At 39.8% G+C, this 18,567-nt stretch overlaps 1 protein-coding gene across 3 annotated transcripts in view; it reads left to right on the top strand.

The window, feature by feature from the left end:
* cpne5b (copine Vb) overlaps window positions 1-18,567 on the top strand; it is a 137,560-nt gene that overhangs the window by 106,392 nt on the left and 12,601 nt on the right. For 2 of the 3 annotated variants that reach the window (XM_082534787.1, XM_082534789.1), the window contains 7 exons: window positions 220-323; window positions 1,434-1,538; window positions 11,359-11,400; window positions 11,676-11,751; window positions 13,538-13,591; window positions 14,865-14,926; window positions 17,999-18,045. In XM_082534787.1, the coding sequence (XP_082390913.1) occupies window positions 220-323; window positions 1,434-1,538; window positions 11,359-11,400; window positions 11,676-11,751; window positions 13,538-13,591; window positions 14,865-14,926; window positions 17,999-18,045 (490 nt within the window). The remainder of the gene's footprint in view (window positions 1-219; window positions 324-1,433; window positions 1,539-11,358; window positions 11,401-11,675; window positions 11,752-13,537; window positions 13,592-14,864; window positions 14,927-17,998; window positions 18,046-18,567) is intronic. The other variant, XM_082534788.1, reaches the window with a different exon arrangement.

The raw sequence follows: 18,567 nt of genomic DNA, 5'->3' as shown, positions 1-18,567 counted from the left end.
CAAACTACAGTATGTCAGAAAACGTGAAATGAAAAGATGCTTTTTCATCATTCAGTATTCAGTATCCTATTGTGTGATGCACAAACAGCTGCATCCATCTGTTGCCCTCCTGCAAGCTGTGAAGATAAAAGTGGAGAAGTAGGAAGCAAGATCAGAAATAGGCCAACATGAATAAAATCACAAAGAACTAACGATGAACATTCCCATGCATCCCTACAGGATAGTGGCACCATGCAGTTTTGTGCCAACAAGCTGGACAAAAAGGACTTCTTTGGCAAGTCGGACCCCTTCATGGTTTTCTACAGAAGCAACGAGGATGGAACGTGAGTGCTGCTTGTGATTTTGTCTTGCATTGGGAAGCGTTTGAGGAAGGCTCCTGAGACATAATCCATGGAGCTCCAGTCTTGGTGCGGTGGTCTAATTCAAAGGTGCTGCATTTGCCATGTTAAGTCCATGATTGAAATGCACAACATTTAGTGGAACAGTACAGACAAAAACAGCTAAATATGATTATTAGAGAGGAGCTGGAGTGGTTCATGAGGTGCGTACACCCCAGAAAGCTGTGTACAGAGGCATCTATCCAGTTCACACCACAACCACAACTCCCAGGACTATGCCTTACATAAAACACTCCAGGAGAGCAAATTGGAAAAAGAGGCAATTAATGTAAGAAGCATAAAATGAACAGATAAAGAAAAACACTGCATCTGCACCTGCCTTTTAAACCAATAGGAAAAACAGTTTCTGAGGCAATTCACGTAGGGATGCACAAGACTCTCCTATCTCCTCACGCTTTCCCAGAGTGCTGTTTAGCCTCCCAGAGGGCTTTGCAATTGTCACGGAGTCAGCGCTATCTGCCAACAGATGCTTTACCAAGTGTTGTGTTAGTCTAGTTGGAGTTTTTTTTCATGCATTTTTCTCTTTATGTTAACAGCTTGGGAAACCAATCCCCATAGGCATGCTACATGTTGGTGGCCAGAGGAGGTAAAAGTTAGAGGCTCATGGTTAAATGAGTCACAGGGGTCTGAAAGGCTTGAGGCAATTAGTAGTGCATGAGTAATCCAGGCCTTTGGGTAAAAAGGCAGGATTAAAACTGATACGTTGTTGCTTTTTAGGAGGTTTTTTTTTACTGCAAAAATTTTAGATATCAAAGGAATCCATTAGCATATCATAGTCTCACCTGCGGTCAAAGATAGGGAATTAAAAAGCTAGACAAAATATAAAATTATTTGTTATGGTCTAAAATATGTGAGACTGGCCTAGCCCTATTTAAGACTGCAAGATTTTCTTTATTGTTTTGCCCATCTCCTACATTACCTGCTTCTTCCCTGCATAGTTTTGTATTTCTCTCTGGCTTGTGTAAGCAACAAAGGACAAATTTTATTTCACTGTTTTCTTGAATATATTTGATAACATTTGTTCTCCTTCTCTAGGTTTACTATCTGCCACAAAACAGAGGTGGTGAAGAACACATTAAATCCAGTGTGGCAGCCTTTTACCATCCCAGTACGAGCACTCTGCAATGGAGATTATGACAGGTACAACAATTTACACTTTCTTATCTGCATATCTGCTGTTTTCCCCACACTGTTGCATCTGTTGACCTTCTCTTTCTACCTGATAATAAATATAATACACACACCATGAACAGTCGGTAATGTTGAAATGAGAGATGGTGATGTAGCAATAAATTTACAATTCTCTTCGAACAAGCTTTTCTCTTATAAAATTAAACAGTTAAAAATGCTGCCCTTGAAGGTATCAGCCAAGTTAGCAACCAATTGCTGACTGGCTGTGAGTGGTTGCTGAAAGTTGCTGACAATCACTGTAAAATTAATTGCTAAAGCCCCATTCATACAGGCCTAGAGACCAGTCATTGACTCTGGTAACTGCCAGTTGCTAGGGAAGAGTGTATAATCCTTGACCTGTTGTGCTTGCTAGAGGTTACTGCTAGTTGCTATTGTCAAATAAGTTGCTAAGAGCTCCTTACAATTGCTTTGGTCACTACATGGTTGCAATCGTCACCCGTAGTCTGCAAGGAAAATGCTGAATAGTCAGCAAACACTAGCAAACTACTTGCCAAGCTTTAGTGAAACTGTGAAATGTGCGATGCAAACCAGAAATGGAGACTATTCGCTTTCACAGTGAAACTTGCACCTTGAATATGAACGAAGGTTTAAATTGCACTTTTTCAAGTTTCACTAAAGCTTGCAGTGAAACCACAAGGAGTAAAACTTAAGTAGTTTGCTAGTATTTGCAGACTAGTCGCTATTGTTCATGCAAACCACAGCAATATGCTAATGACCAAAGCAATTGCAAGGAGTTTTTGTGTTTGCTAACTGGTCTCTGAGCCCGTGTATAGTAGTTACGGGTTAGATGTGAGACTGTCCTCAGCTGTCAATGTCTTAATTCAAGCAGCCATTGTTTTAAGAGTGACCAAGCTACCGTTAGCACTGTAAACCACATACGTGTGGGGTGAAAGCAGAATGCTCATTATTCAGACAACACAAGGCTTAACAAATTGTGAGTCGATGGGAAAAAAAATGAAAGAGCATCCACGTGACTAATATGATGGTTAACGAATTTAGAAGCATTTTAAATACACTGTCATGATTCAGGCTTCTTCCTCTTTCTTTGTTTTTACACTGGATTACATTATTTGCCAAATATCTAAAATAACGATGGGTTGCTCTTCCCTCCTGGCACATAATTAATGCAGATATGTTGTGTCAGAAAAGTAATGAATTCCCTGTCCTCATGGGGTATCTGCCTGTTTCTAATTTAGAAGACAGTTCTGAGAAGAAAACAAAGTAAATCATGAAGGAGCTGTGAGGATAGACGAAAAAAGTTGTGACAGATCACTTTTGTGGGGGGGGCGGGGGGGGGGGGGGGGGGGATGTTTTTTTTATGCATCTTTTTCCTGCCTCTCTCTCTCTCTCTCTCTCTTTTCTCAGCTATCTCTCTCAAAGGTGTCTGTCGTATCCTTTTTTGTGTGCAGAGAAAGTAATTACTGAAAATGCTGAGAACCTGGTGTGCGCTTAGAAAACTGAGATGAATCCTAAAGAAAAAGGGACATAGCTACTGATGACGCGGATTTTATGGATGTGTGGGATTGCCTCAAGATGCGTTTCGATAAATTTCAGGCAAAACTGTGTCAGCCAGCCAATCACACAGAAGTCCGAGAAGTGCTCGCTACCCTGTCAGAGCCAATCATACACAAGGGACTGAGCTGGACATCAAAGGCACTTCCTTAAATGTTCCTGTGCTATGAAAGCATGAACACATATACACACATGCCCACACAGTATAATGAAATGTGACAAGCCAAAAGCTGAAACAGCAGGAGATTCTGTGTGTCTTGAAATATCACCAAGACAGTGCTATAAACAGGTTATATATTTGAGAGTGGGCGAGAAATCAACTTTGTGTGTCAGTGTTTTTTTTTTCTCTTTTTTCGGTTTTCGTGTTCCTGTGAGAGGGCAATGGGGAGGCCTGTCAGTATTTTTAATTACATAGTTTGCAAGATCCTTTAATAAATAATCTTTACAACCTCTGTCATGGTACATTATCGCCGAGGATGTCATTCAGCAAACACAGCTCTTTAGGCTGTCAGTCACTTTGAACCAGTATGCAATTACTGCTTACAGACATCAAGTGAAGGAAACCTTCCAAATATTTGAAGTGTTAATGTGATGCAAAGAGCCAGATACAACAAACACATCTAATACTGTCCAGACCTATTTAAAACTGTACAAGTATCAAACATTTGGCTTTAAAATTGAGTTTTGAATCTTGCAGTTTGCAGTTGCAGCCAATTAGAACAAGTTGGCTTAAAGGGAGAGGAGCTGAAAACAACTCGATTCAGACAATGAAGGAGCTGTGGGAATGCACCGACGCCCATCGGATATAAATAAGGATTATTTGGAACTGTAAATCATGCAACACTACTCTAGAATAAATATATAGACATAATCTGTGGACTGAGCCCTCAGAAATGGCTGGTATTTAATGCCATGAAAAAATATTTGCTCTCTTCTGAATTTCTTAGTTTTTTAGATATTTGTCACACTTACCTGTTTCAGATCATCATCAAAAAAAGATAACCTGAGTAAATATAAAATGCAGCTGATTATATAATGATTTCAAGTATTAAGGGAACAAAGCTATCCACAGGCATTTGAAATAGTTGGCAAGTCTTTCAGATCACTCTTTAATTTAGCCACATTTTTGAGCATGAATGGCCCGTTTAGGTCATGCCAAAGTATCTCAATTGGATTTCTGTCTGGATTTTGACTAGGCCACTCCAAAACCTTCCTTTTGTTTGTTCTGAGCCATTCAAAGGTGGACTTGTTGGTGCGTTTTGGATCATTGTCCTGCTGCAAAAATTGGGTGTGCTTGATCTTCAGGGGGTGAACTGATGGTTGGATATTGTCCTTCAGGATTTTCTGGTAGAGAGCAGATTTCATGGTTCCATCAGTAACTCTTTCCAGACTTTATTTCTCAGCTGTTTCTTTAGTTTTTGGCATGGTGCATTACACGTTGAGATCTTTTAATCTGCTTCACTTTGTCAGACGCGTTTTATTTAAGTGATTTTTTGATTTAAAAAGTCTGGCAGTTATCAGGCCAGGGTATGGTTAGTTAACTTAAACTCAGCTCTCAAAAACAATGGAATTAATTCGTGATTCAGCAGGCAGGGCTATTACTTACAGGGTCGGGTATATGGAGAGGTTTTTCCCTCTTAATAAATGAAATCGTTATTTAAAAACTTTGTTTTGTATTTACTCAGGTTATAGTTGTCTGATATTAAAATCTGTAACTGGAAACATAGAAATGTGAAAAATATGCAAAAAACAAAAAAATCAGGAAGAGGGTAAATACTTTTGAAGACACTATTTATAAGACAAAGCCTATTTTATCATGTTTGTCAGCTGGATGAAAGGGGAAAAATGTGCTGTATGATGTAGCTTGTTAAGCTATCACAAAGTATTTTTCTACCCAGGATATATAGTTTAAATATAAAAAAATCTTTTGTTTCTGTATGATGCCTAACATTAGCTAACACCATAGTCTCAGTTTTCCGAGAATATCTTGTTAGCTAATGACATTTCTGTTTCATTCGTGCTTTCTTTGTCTTTGCAGTGACGTTAAAGCTACACCTGGTGGACATTTAAGCCACCTGTTTGGTGTACGGCACATTATGATGATTTATTTCTGAAGTCTCTTCCACTGCAGTTTGAATAATTCTTTTCCAATACACCAACTTTTACACTTCAACACGGAGGCATATTTTTGCAGAATATAAATGTTTTTTTTTTTTTACGATAGATGACACACATGGATAAAGCAATAACCTGAAGTAAATGTGTTGTCTTCTTACTTATTCTTACATTGTATGCCTTTCCCAGAGAGGCCTTATCTCGTAGCCTGAGGCCTTAGTATTTCAAACATTTCCTTCAATATAATGTCATCCTAACCTTCCACATCTGGAGCGAGTGCAGAAGACTTTCCCTATTCTGGCGTGAGTGTATCAGGGTGTAGAGACAGCGTCTGTAGTTCCAGCTGTTTGTTATGTGCATCTCATACTCTAATGTGTCTCATTCTGAGCCCATCTCATGTTGACGAAGACATCGAGGTATCTCTACACCTTGCCTCCATGAGTCAGTGGATGACCGACTGCTGATTTGCTTTCCTGTATTAGTTGGCACACATTCATCCCAGTCGTTGCACCAGTTGACAAAAGGAGAAGCTGAAGTTTAACAAGACTCTCCAAAGTGACATCTCTAAATGAATAAGACTAGCAAGACACAGTGTCTCCGCTGTAAAAGTAAAGCATCCGTCCCACTTCCTGCAAGATTTTCTCCTCCAAACAAGACAAACAGCCACTGGAAGCCAAATAAAAAATAGTGCTGCACATGGTCTCTCCACTCTATTCAGCTTGCCATTTATTTTAATAGGTTTTAAATGTGAGACCATGTTGAGCTTCCCAGGCTACGCCTTGTCCCTAAAATAGTTTATATTGTAGTGATGCGCACTTTAGGCATGAATCTATGAAATTCCAGTGATTCAAACTCTCAAATCAGGTGATGAAAAAATGGCATTTCTGTTTCATTTTCAGTGTCTTTGTTAAAACCTAAACTTCCAATGGGAGCTGACTGTAAATATTTCAGTGACAGCCGTATGTTATTTTGGCTGACTTCCCCTCCAGTCATAGGACACTTTTTTTTTCAGCCAGTGTGGTGTTGCATCTAAAAACATCCACGTGCTGCCAAAGGAGTGTCCGAGGGCTTTAATGTATTCTACTACTTCTGTTGAAATAGTTTCAAAAGGCTGATGTTGTCAGTCTCCCATTTGGGGAGCACAGCTAATGGATGACCGCGCCCATTTAACACCCCATCAGTGGACAAACTGAAAAGATATGACGAAGGGGTTCTGTCACCGCAAGACACGTCCATCTGTGAGTTTAAATTACTCAGCATGCTTTGGTTCACATGCAACCTCTCTCTCTCCCCTCAAATACAATTAAAAGCCACAGTGCCTCGTTATAAAAGCAAGACGGAGAACAAGTGGCAGAAGGAGGCGTGAGCATAAAAGCTGAACTTTTTAGCGACGTGACAAAATATTTGATTTGTTGAGTTTCTCTTATATAGCCAGCTGGATCGCTCACAATAGTGGGCTGTTGAATACCTCGTAGCAGGTGATAACAAGGAGCTGCCAGGTGTGTACTCAGCCTACAATAGCCCAGATGGAGCGGCCGCTGAGAGGGTATGCTTATAAAGAGGTAGACTTCATAACAGATTTCAAAACTTAACCAGAACTTTTGGAGTTGAATAGCTCAAAAAAAAAAAGAAGATAATTTTTATAGTTTTTTTGTACTATTTCTAAATTCAGAGTATCAGTGAGGCATTTTTGCCACCACAGAAACTCCAGCTGTTTGGCATCACTGGAACCCCGTTTTATGAGTTTTTGAGTCATAACTAATATTCTCGATTGTTATGTTTTACGATAAGTAATATTCAGTAAGAGTAATATTTACCAATCAGAGATAACCAATCGATGTCGCCGCGTTTCTTCGTGTCCACTCCATTCTAAATCAGGTTTGGGCTTAACCGTGACCTTTTCCATTCACATTTTTCAGCTTTTCCCCAGACTCGATGCAGTTTTACCCAGACTACTTTGTAATGCTACCTGGTGATGGTCACCGCTTTGAAGGCTGAAGTCAGAGAACAAAAATCCTTGTGCAGGAAGCACCACAGACTGCATAAAAGACTTTAATGTAATTGACTGCAGCTTTACCCTGCAAGATACGCACTGATACATATCTGTGGTTGTTTTGAAGCAAGTATAAACTAAATCCCCCTGTGCAGAGTGGGGTACATGGTGTATTACTGCATACACGCACTACTGCACCTCAGCTGTCATACAGAAAGTGCTGCTTGTTATTGTTAGGAAACAGCAAATGGAAATCCCAGATCAATCCAGGAACTACTGGCCAAAAATATTTTAGTCAGATCAGCTGGCAGTCTTCTAAAGTACCCTGCAAACAAGAAAGTCAAGGATTAACAAAAAAACCACCTTTCAACTTTGCTAGCAATTGTCAGGATGGCACAGTGATTAGGCAGGCCATCCTTCCGGTGGCAGCAGAATCCAGTTGAATCCCCGGTGACAGCAAGCATCTGATCCTTGAACAAATTTAAGCAACAAGACAACATATTGGCAAACAACAGGCGAGTGAAAGTGAAGGAAAGGAAGCAGATGAGATGGAGAGGGGGGAGAAATGAATGAGAAAAGGAAGACATTTAACAGGCAGCAAAGGTAAGTCGAACCGGAGAAGGAAAAGCAGAGATCCAGCGTGTCAAAGGCATTGTTCCAGTCAAGGAGAAGAAAATGCGGGAGTGTGAAGAGAAATAAGACAAGTGGAAGACACTTCCAAGTTGTTCTATATTCAGCTCCACAATTGGTTGTGTAGGAAAATCTCACCTTTCTAGTGTATTTCATCAGTGTAGGCGGTACCTAAGGTATATATTTAAACACTAATAAATAATTTCAAACACCAAAAGAGTCATTTCTTCCTCATTAACATCCTAGCCTGGGTGTCTCCAACATCATCTATTTTTATTCCTGGCAAAAGATCAGACAGATCTGTATAATTGGAGCTGAGGAATTGTTCGGTATCAAACGCGGTCTCCCTTTTTGTCACTCAATTATATAGGCCCCCATTACTGAAAATGAGTCGTGTTCATTAAAGATGCCTCAGAATAGTAGCCAAAGATATCACTGGCAGATTAGTTTTGGAGTGTATATTGTTCTCAAGGTTCAATTGAGCCACTCGAGGATCCGGGCCGCCCGTGTGCTTTGATACGGCTGTAAGATTACAGAGATTTAAATTAAAGTTGTGTCAAATGTTAGAAGCAGGTATCTGCACATCAGACCTAGAAGCAGGTCTGATGTGGTCCTTTATTGGAGTAGCATGACATACACTTAAGCACTTACTCAATTTGCTCCTGTATATAGACTGGTGAGAGGATTACATAGTTTTTTTCCTCTGCCCATTATTTCTATTTCCCTCCCTCGAGGAGAAGCACCATGTTCCTACCATCGAAGATGACAAGCACATTTTGAAGATTACCTCAAAAGAACAAACTGTCACCACAGAGCGACAGGGGCCATGTGGCTGGGAAGGTGGCTGGGCTCATATCTGGCATCTTTCAGTTATGCAGTGACAAGAAGGAAATCTATGATCTACTGGTTGCTTATATTTTCTTTGGATCTGGATGGTGTCAGTACTTGTGTAACTCGAAGTCGGGGAGGGAGGGGAGGTATGGGGGTTAGATCAATGTGACTCCGAAATGAAAGAGCCGAGAAAAGTTTTCGCTTCTCTGCTGGGACATTGTTTCTGCTGCATTTGTGTAAAATGTCATCAGTTTGCAAATGGCAATTTTTTGAAGGGAGCTCTTTAAACGAGTTGACGTTTTCTCTTGCAACATGCAGCCAGCAGCTCAGCCTTGTTCTAATGTTAGCGAGTATCCCTGTTAGAGACCCGAGTGACGTCTGTTTTAACTGATTTCGGGGCTCCCTGAGCACGGTGTCAAAAATATTTTCTCCTGGTAAAGTGTAGCTGTTGTTCGTGTCCTTAAAAATAACCTTTGATAAAACTGTTGGCGGAGACTTGGGTTTATTTTTTTACACAGAACAGAAGCTTCACATATGCACTGCAGTGTATTTATTTTAATCTCTTTTGTCCTCAGAAATAACTTTTCCATTAATATCTGTTTTAAAAATCCACTTTTAAGACATTGCAGAATTGTTGTAAAGATGCCGTTTGGATTCTGTAGTTGTAACAACCAACTGACAAAACAATCCACTGCATTCACATTGAAGGACGTCAAAAATCTGCCATTTAGTGAGGAAGCCACCAGCATCACAGTGGTACACACATAATATTTCTTTGGCTTGGTTCTCATTTGAAAAGTTTGACCTATCAGGACATTAAAAAAACATTCTGATCCTCAGCAAGTCTTAAAATTGGGTAAATGTGACCTCTGATGAAAAATAAAACATTGCGTGTTACACTGTCTGATTATTTATTTAACAAAAAACAAAATGCAGAAGCAGCATAAGTACCCCATAACTGCTTCCATAGGAATTCAGAGGGCGAATAGCAGCCTGATAATCAAATGCATGTGATTAACTGATCATCAGGGTGCGAGCACCTCTGTAAAAGCAGAGGTTTGTTCAGTTTGCAGGTCTGGGGCATTCGAGTGTGTCAGCAATGATCTTAGAGCGGTAATTGTTGCTGCACAACAATCTGGGAACTGTTAGAAGGCCATTTCCAAACAATTTGAAGTCTATCATTCTACAGTGAGAAACACTATTCACAAGTGGAAAACATTCAATCTTCCCAGGCACCAATTTTGCCAGGAGTGGACGTACCAGAAATTTCACCCCAAGGTCAGACTGTACGATGTTCAGAATTACAAAAAACTCCAGAGCTACACCTCTGCAGTCTGCAGGCCTCAGTTAGCATGTTAAATGTTTAAGTGAGTGACTGTAGAAGTAGAAAAAGTGTGAACAAGTACGACTTGTTTAGGAGTGTTGTCATATCTGTGTTGTATCGGAACAAACCAATAGACTTCTTCAACACTGTCATTGAATCATGGGTAGACTTCAATGCTTCTGCATTTTGGCTTAGTTTTTGTTAAATAATTGCGCAGTGTGATATGTGTTGTGTTCTTGTTCATCTTTGGTTGTATTTACCATCTTTTAGGACCTGGTAAGGACTAGATAATGTTTTTATTTTGTCTTAATATGAAAAACTTTCTTTTTACAACCACTTTAAATATTAATTTAAGTTTTTTGTACTATAAGAAGGCACTAAGAAACCATAAGACACCACTTAGAAACTGCTAATAAACCTGTTCATGCCACTGCATGAACAGGTTTATTAGCAGCAAGGTCATAATTAACATCCCTTTTGGGAGCTTGCTGTTTTCCACTTTCACTCACTGCTTGTTTAGGCAGACTGAAAATAACTTAATTAGGTCTGTGGAAGGGATTGTGGTTTTGCTTAGTTTATTCCTCTTTCACACACCTCACTACTCAAGAGTACCCCTTACATTTCAGCGTGATTCTAAGAGGTCCTGACCAACTATCCATGTGTAACAACGAAGGAGCGAGACTCTTCCCACTCCTTCAAACGGTCACTTCTTCGCACTTTGACACAAACCTTTAACCTCACACAATCAGTCATCATATGAGCAGGCTTTCTTCTCAAGGTCTGGGGTTGGTTTGATGGAAATTACAGGTTACCTAGGAGCTCTATAACAACTGTCTAAACGTCAAAACAATGTTCACCAAAGTGAAGAAGCAAAGCAAAAGCAAATCTCTACTTACTACCTTGTTTTATTGCATTGAACATAAAGAAGCACCCTCACGCTCGCCTGTAGTCTTTCCATTTCTAAAAACCTTTTCCCTAAAGCTGCGTGCACAGTTAAGCGACTTGCTTGCTTTGAAGCTGAAAGCCGGTCGCTTGTAGACATTCCAGGCTCAGGTTGTCCAGGTTATCCTCTAGCATATTTATCACCTGGACAAATGTCAGTCAGTGATATTTTTCACTCCTGTTGATGGTCGCTTCAGTCGCTCAACAGGAAGCCCATTTCACATCAACAGCGGTTATAAAGTTGCCAAATTCACTTTCTATTGTGACCAGCTGACACATCACTGCAAATTGCTTCCAGTGTGTACACAGCTTAAGTATCTTTTGCTAAATATTGAATTCACATCTTGTCCAAAAAAGTTTTTAATCACAGCTAACATTATTATGGGTCGTGTTTGTGTGTATGTTCTGTTTGGTTTCCCCAGAACAATCAAAGTGGAGGTGTATGACTGGGATAGGGATGGAAGGTGAGTATATTAACCAAGAAATTACATGACTAGTCAGAATCTGAGAAATCTTTAATGTACAGTTACTGTTTAAGACCATATTTAATTATATGTAACTCACTCTAACTTGCTCTACAATAATCTCAAAAGGCCAAGAACTCAAGGTTCAAACTTTACTTGAGAATGTTATAATTTCCTGTCACGAAGTTCCAGCTTATCCCAACTCTCTCCCCTGTTATTTCTAATAGAAATGCTTCTAGTTACTGATGCTTCTCCCCCTTTATTTCTTATCCCAGCCACGATTTCATTGGGGATTTTACCACCAGCTACCGAGAGCTAGCTCGAGGGCAGAGCCAGTTCAATGTGTATGAGGTAATTCCAGCATTCTCACCATTCACGTGCGTGTCTAGAGGCTTCTGAAGTCTAGAAACCCTCTACATGTGGGATCCTGGATCCCATTTTTGACAGGACTGACATTGCTGTCTTTGACATCATTGCATTGTTTTCTATTACATTAAAAAAAAAACCTCCATTTCATTTGATAGTCTCCACTCCTGCAACGCAAAAATCCATAATGAAGACACACTGAAAAAGTTATTCCATACTTTTTTCTTATAAAACAGTATTTGAGCATGTCTGCCCACCTCCTCCTTTCAGTAATACATCAAATTAATGGTTTCTTCTGCTGATGTTCTTTTAAACCCAAGATTTATTTTGCTGCTATAATCACCTGGATGCTGACACACATAAAAATACAGCTATTAGCAGCAGCACGAAACAGGATTAATAGGGGAACAATCCAGGGATTTAGAATGATCAGAGCTATTTCTCAGTGCTTCTCAGGGGACAGCTTACCATGTCTCTTCTCTTAATAGCATACAATTTGGCTCTGTATGCAAATTACAAACACATCTCATTTAAATATCTCATTCTGGGGATCTGCTTTTGCCAAAATGACATAGGTGTATCCCATGTTTACATAAAAATCCCACTTTATTTTGGGCAGAATAGAATGCATTGCATTAATCTAAGAGGCAATGCCTTTATGCTAATATTCAAGATTAGAATCTAAAAATAAATATTTAGGCGACCATCTTTAATGAACCACAACTATTGTTTGAGGGGGGCAGTTGAAAGCTAATATCTTAGCAAAGAAGACATGTCAATACCTTTACGCCTCTGTGATTCGGTGGCCTTCAGCAAAGGATGAATACCTGTCTTTTAGATGTCAGCTCCATTATACGCTACTGTTGATTCCTCTCTGCCTCCCGGGGAGACTGAAAGGCCCTTTAGTTTTTGCATCAGCAGATTGTTCAGTGTGTCAGACAAATTGCCATCCCTCCACGTTAAATTAGGGGCTGTCACTTCCATGCCTAGCAGCCATAGAGAATTGAGGTAATGAGCTGAGACGTCTTTGGTCTTCAGATTGACAATTCCGTCTTGTTTTGGAGCCGTTAGAATACCAGTAAAGCAAATGTACACCTCGCACCTTGAGCCCGTCTCACCCCATCGAGTCATTGCAACCCGAGATTCATGTTTGAATTTCCAGTCTCCAGTAATGTCACTGACGTGCATCCATTTCTAGTTTTTCTAATCTTCCCTTGCAGGAGCGTCGCTTTCTTATAATACCCATCTATTATTTCATAAACACGCGCCCTTTCTCACCTCACTGGTTCTCCTCCATCAGTCATATAGACACACTCACTGTTCCATCCTGCCTCCACGCTGCATACATCTGTGTGATGGCACGCGGTCTCTGTGTGCCACCCACACGCATGCCTTCATTACATTTGTTGCCTCCAATTAGGGTGGAATTATATCATCAAACCAAAGGGTGTGTATGTGTGTAAAAGGAAACATTGCTTTAGAGTGTGTAAAAATACATCTGGCCCAGTGATGGGCCAGATGTATTTTGTATTTTTTTGGTGAATGTAAAGGTTTGGTATGAAAGAGGCCGCTTTACAGTTTACATAAAATGTTTGCAGCTAATAAGCACAGCCCAGAATCGGTTCTGGTTTAAAGGCATTTTGTGTTACTGACTCTGGTAAGCTAGTGGCAGTAATAAATGTATAAATACTTTTCATATAAAGTATTTCTATGCTCAGCACACGATGGACTGGATTTTGGATTTCCTTTTCCTTTCCTTGTTTCTTTGTAGGTGATTAACACCAAAAAGAAAATGAAGAAAAAGAAATATGTCAACTCTGGAACAGTGAGTACAGTTTCAACACTAATCAGGGCTGACAGACTGCCGCTTTTCTGTTTCACACCTACTTTTCTTCTGTTAATGATTCCCTCTTTAATTTTCATGCAAGTGTTGTGGAAGACTTTGGAAGGTGTGCTTTCTATATCTGGACAACAGCATGAAGCACTGTACATGTTCTCTTTAATTGTCCACAGACCTGTTAATTAAACATGACGCACGATTGAGGCTACGTCTACACTAATACACCGGGTAATTTGAAAACGGCGTTTTTGTCTAAAAACGTTGTTTTCAAGCGTCTCTGACCAGTTGTTCACCCACACTGAAATGATCGAAAACGCTGCGTTCCTGTATTGCACATGGGTGAAAACGTAAGATGATTCGACCTGCCTCATTTCTGTCTGCTGTTTATTTACTTTCTGGCTCTTTGACGTTGTGACAAAATGTCAAGGACAAGCACAGAGTTTTTTAAATGGACTAACAATGAGGTGGAGTTCTTGCTGCGAGTAACACAAAAGTACAAAGTTGCAAAAGCGATTGAGATAAAGAATTTGAAGAAAAGCTATCTGTAGGATGTACAGACTGATATAAATCTTAAATAGGGCTGTCAAAATTGAGAGCAAACAAAACAACTGCTGTGTAATGCCCTCCATAATCTTAGTTTAACTGGTCACATGACTGCGACACATGACTAAAATACATCATCGTTTTCAAAAAGGCTCCGGGTTCGCTGTCCACACTGCGTCGCGAAGTCGCCGTTTTCAAATGTATCCGTTTTCAAAACGTGGTGTTTTCCTTGACCGAAAACGCCGTCTCAGTGTGGACGGGAGGCCAAAACGGAGAGAAAAAGATGCATTTTAAAACAAAACGTATTAGTGTGGGCATGGCCTGAGTATATGGTACTTTAGGTAATTATGTTAAAAGAGAAATTTTACAATAAATATGTATATGAGCGGGCCAAAAGAAGGCTGACAGAACCTTAAAGACATGTGTTGAGTAGCCACCACCAGCAGCCATTTGTGACATTTGTGATTTCCACAGAGCTTACCTAGCAGCGTGGCTGTGAACACGTAATGCGTACAAATTTATCTCATTTTCTCTTCAAACGTCTCCTCCGGCAATGCAAATGAGTCTTTCATCAGAAAGCGGCCGGCTCACATCTTTTACCAGAGAGAGCATAAAGTGCTCAACTAAGACATGATGTGGAGTTTATTTTGGATTAAGGGGAAAACATCAATACCTCTGCATTTAATCAAGTGTCTATTCTTGTCTTTAATTTCAGGTGACCCTGCTTTCCTTCTCAGTGGAGTCGGAGTTCACCTTCTTAGATTACATTAAAGGAGGGTGAGTGGGAACGACCACCTTCAAACTGAAAGAAACCATGAAATTGCCTTTTACTTGTATTGCCTTACTATGACTAAAAGCCTGTCATAAATAACGCCTCTGTCGAAGCATAAATCAAGGGAGGGAACATTTATAACTAATGCAGAAATACTTGGGTGGTTTCATCTTTGCACTTAATGATGCAGAGTGAGGTCACCGTTAAATATTTGTTGATTTCCCAGAAGTTGAAAGCTCAGCATCATATTTATTAAACCATGCTTGAAACACGAGCCTCTTGGCACATTTGTAGGACACTGAATAATATCAACATGTTCCTTTCCGATATTTGCTTGTCTTCCAGCTCTGATTATTCTCCAAGAACTCTGTAGAAAAATATCTGGCACTTTAATGTTCAAACAATAATTTGAGCCTTTGTTAACATACCAAAAAACGTCTGTGTGGTCTTCATTAAAAATGTTATTAAAATACTTTCCTAACTTTCATGCAGAGGGATCAAAAGTCCAATGTTCCACTGCAACTTTGTTAAACTGACTAATAAGTTCATAGCTGGAGTTATCTGGGGCATTCAAACTCCAAATGTATATTTAATGAGTTCTAAAAGATAAACCGTACAGTACCAGCCCTCCAACTTCAGTTAAGCTTTAACACCGGAGGCTGACGTGTGAATATCAACTCTTTCTCAGGTGAAGTGTGTCTTTCAGGCGGATTGGGCTGTGCTTTGATCTCAAATGTCCCACAACAGTAGGGCAGCTGTCAGAGTTTTTATGTGCTGTGGCAGAGCTGACAAGTGTGACACATTTCGCTGACAGTTCCTGGCGTTGGCTGATTTATGATACAATAACCTTAAAGTTTAGTGGCCTCTCTTCAGAAATATCATCCTCATCAGTCTGGCCCCTAACATTACTGTGGTGCTTACTGAAAGACATCTGAGAGCTGGTTCTTGCAAATGTGAAGGCTCTTTTGAAAATGGATGTAAGTTTGTGAAAGTGTGCCACTTAAGCTGTCCAAACCCTTTGTAACCACAAAACAGGAGAAACACTTCCATCACTGCCATCGTTTCTGCTCCAGCTGTTAAAGCACTTTTCTGTAATATTTAGCTTTACAGCTTTCATCGGGATAAAAGTTGAAGTATGCCTGCTTTTACATCTCATTTTAAAGCCACTGTAATCATAAAAGAGCAAGAACAATCTGACTATTCAAACAGCTTTAAAGCTTTCCACGTCAGTGTAGATCTCTTTCAAACTCAGCAGCACAGAGACCGTAAAGAGGTTAAAGACTGAGAGGACATATGAGGAAAATCGTTCAAACATACCTTTTTACCAATCACAAATTTGAAATAGGATGTGTAACAATTGTATTGTTGTGAATTAACATAAATGCAACACAAACTGTTCCCAGCGACCTGTAGGGCGAGAACAGAAGAACGTGCATAATCGATGCAGCTTGCAGAAACATACTGTGTATTTTTTTGTTCTAAATAATTATCAGTAAGTAGAGGAATATTTTAACTAGCAGCTTGCAAAACGCAGTAGTGTTGTAGTTGTGTTATTAATTGAAACTTCAGACATGCCGTGTGTGACAAATGTATTAGACCACCCCACAATGTAAGATGTAAGCCTGCGGTCCCCGAACCCCTGGCCACGGGCTGGTACCGGTCCGTGAGTCGTTTGGTACCGGGCCGCGAGAGTTGAGGCTCGGGTGTGAACTGTATGGTATTCAGGGTTTTTATAGTTTTTTATCGTTATTTTTTTATCGTTTTTATCACTAACTCGGTTTCCCTGGGTCCATGTAATGAATAAATCTTTTTTTTTTTGGTATCGGTACTGGTTTTATTTTGTTGTATTTATCCGCAACACCTTAAATGCCGGTCCATGAATATATTGTCGGACATGAACTGGTCTGTGGAGCAAAAAAGGTTGGGGACCGCTGGTGTAAGCCACACCTGCTTTTTAACAGCACTTAAGGATTTATCCATCAGCGTTAACAACTCTATAATCAAAATGCTTTTAATGCTAAAATATAATTATTGTTGTTGTGAATTTCCTACTGTTTTACTGAAAAGCTGGAAAAAATAGTGAAGCACATTATAATTTCTTGATGAAGATAATTACAGTCATTTACTTGAATTCCTGGACAGATAAAATGAGTTTTAGTGGGCAGACAAATCCAGTGTGCAAGCTCAAAGTTTGGTATAAAAATGTAAATTCGCTTTGTTATTTGCCTAAAAAATAACAAAATAATTTTTTTGTTTTAACCAAAATTTTTGACAGATTAAAAAAATACTTGCGTGTTCTTACTTTCATGAGAGGTGATCAAACAAATTAATGTAAATGAACATAAAAAGTAAATCTCACGCTGAAGAGCTCTGACTTTCCTGCTGTAGATGTACAATTTGCAAACCTGCCCTCCCAGACACTAATTATTTCCAAAATGTCCTAATGAATGAATAAAATGAAGTTTAATTAATGCTAAGGTGAGCAGGGTCAGGCTGTGGCATATTCTGCGTCCCTACCTAAAGCTGAAAGGTTAATGTGAATCCTTAAGTCATTCGTTTTTATTATCATTCTTTTGCTGTTCTCTCTGGTGACTTTCATAGATAATGAGAGGCTGTCGTGTGAGCCCCCGAAGGCCTCGTCTCATTGTTGTAAATTAGAAAGAAGAGGGGAGTGCTTCATCAGCAGGGAAAATTGGATTATGATTTACTCTTAAGTGCTGCATCAGTGTAATTGCTTGTTACCATGCTCCATCTCTCAGAAGCTCCTCGGCACCTCCGGCTTTTCTCGTGGAGGTGAAAGTCAGATAAACAAGATAAAAGAGTGTAATCACTTAAATGTTGTTTGACAACTGGCCGTACTTTGTATATTGATGCAGTTGGTATTGACAGTGAGGCCGATCGATATCGTCATATGAAAAGATCGCCATGCCGTATGTGATCTCCCTCGTGTCTCTTGGGGTCGTGTGTGGTCGTTGGTATGAGCATGGAAATTTAATGAGCTCTGGCATGTTTTTATTGTTGGCTGCTTTCTGTTGTTGATTTTTTTTCCGATGTCCTCCCCTCCTTACCCCTTCTAGGACTCAGATCAATTTCACTGTGGCCATTGATTTCACAGCATCTAACGGTGAGTGATACTAACAGCAAAGTGTGTATGGAGAAGGGGGGTCGGGGATAAAAATATTTAGCATTGCTCCAAAAGCGTGGCACGTCCAAATTCACAGTGACACAAACCATCACTGCAGGCATGCACGTTGTACACATAGTGTCTCTAACAGCCGATGCCCTGGAAAGTTCTTACTATATGTTTTTTGAGAGCTTAAAGGGTAATTAGAGCAGGCGTCTAAGTTTTAAAAAGCAAATAGCACCACACTTAACTGTCATTACAATACTTATTCCAGTAATTATGACTGAATGCAGTACTGCAAAAGATTTATCTACAAGTCCTAGCTGTCAGCATGAATCCCAGTTATTAGGGGGGAAATATAAGTTTCCCTCTTTCCTTTTTTTTGATTTATCACAGAAGAAAACTTATTTCCTCCCTCAACTTATACCAGCCTGTTTAGTAAAGCTAGTGTTTTTAGAAGAACTGAGCAAAGATTTATGAGCTGCATCAAGCAAAACTCTGATTTTACATAGTATAATGTAT

The sequence above is a fragment of the Aulonocara stuartgranti genome, assembly GCF_965226115.1.
Source record: "Aulonocara stuartgranti genome assembly, chromosome: 5".
In the NCBI taxonomy this organism is placed as follows: domain Eukaryota; kingdom Metazoa; phylum Chordata; class Actinopteri; order Cichliformes; family Cichlidae; genus Aulonocara; species Aulonocara stuartgranti.
This window is presented reverse-complemented; position numbering and strand designations above follow the sequence as displayed.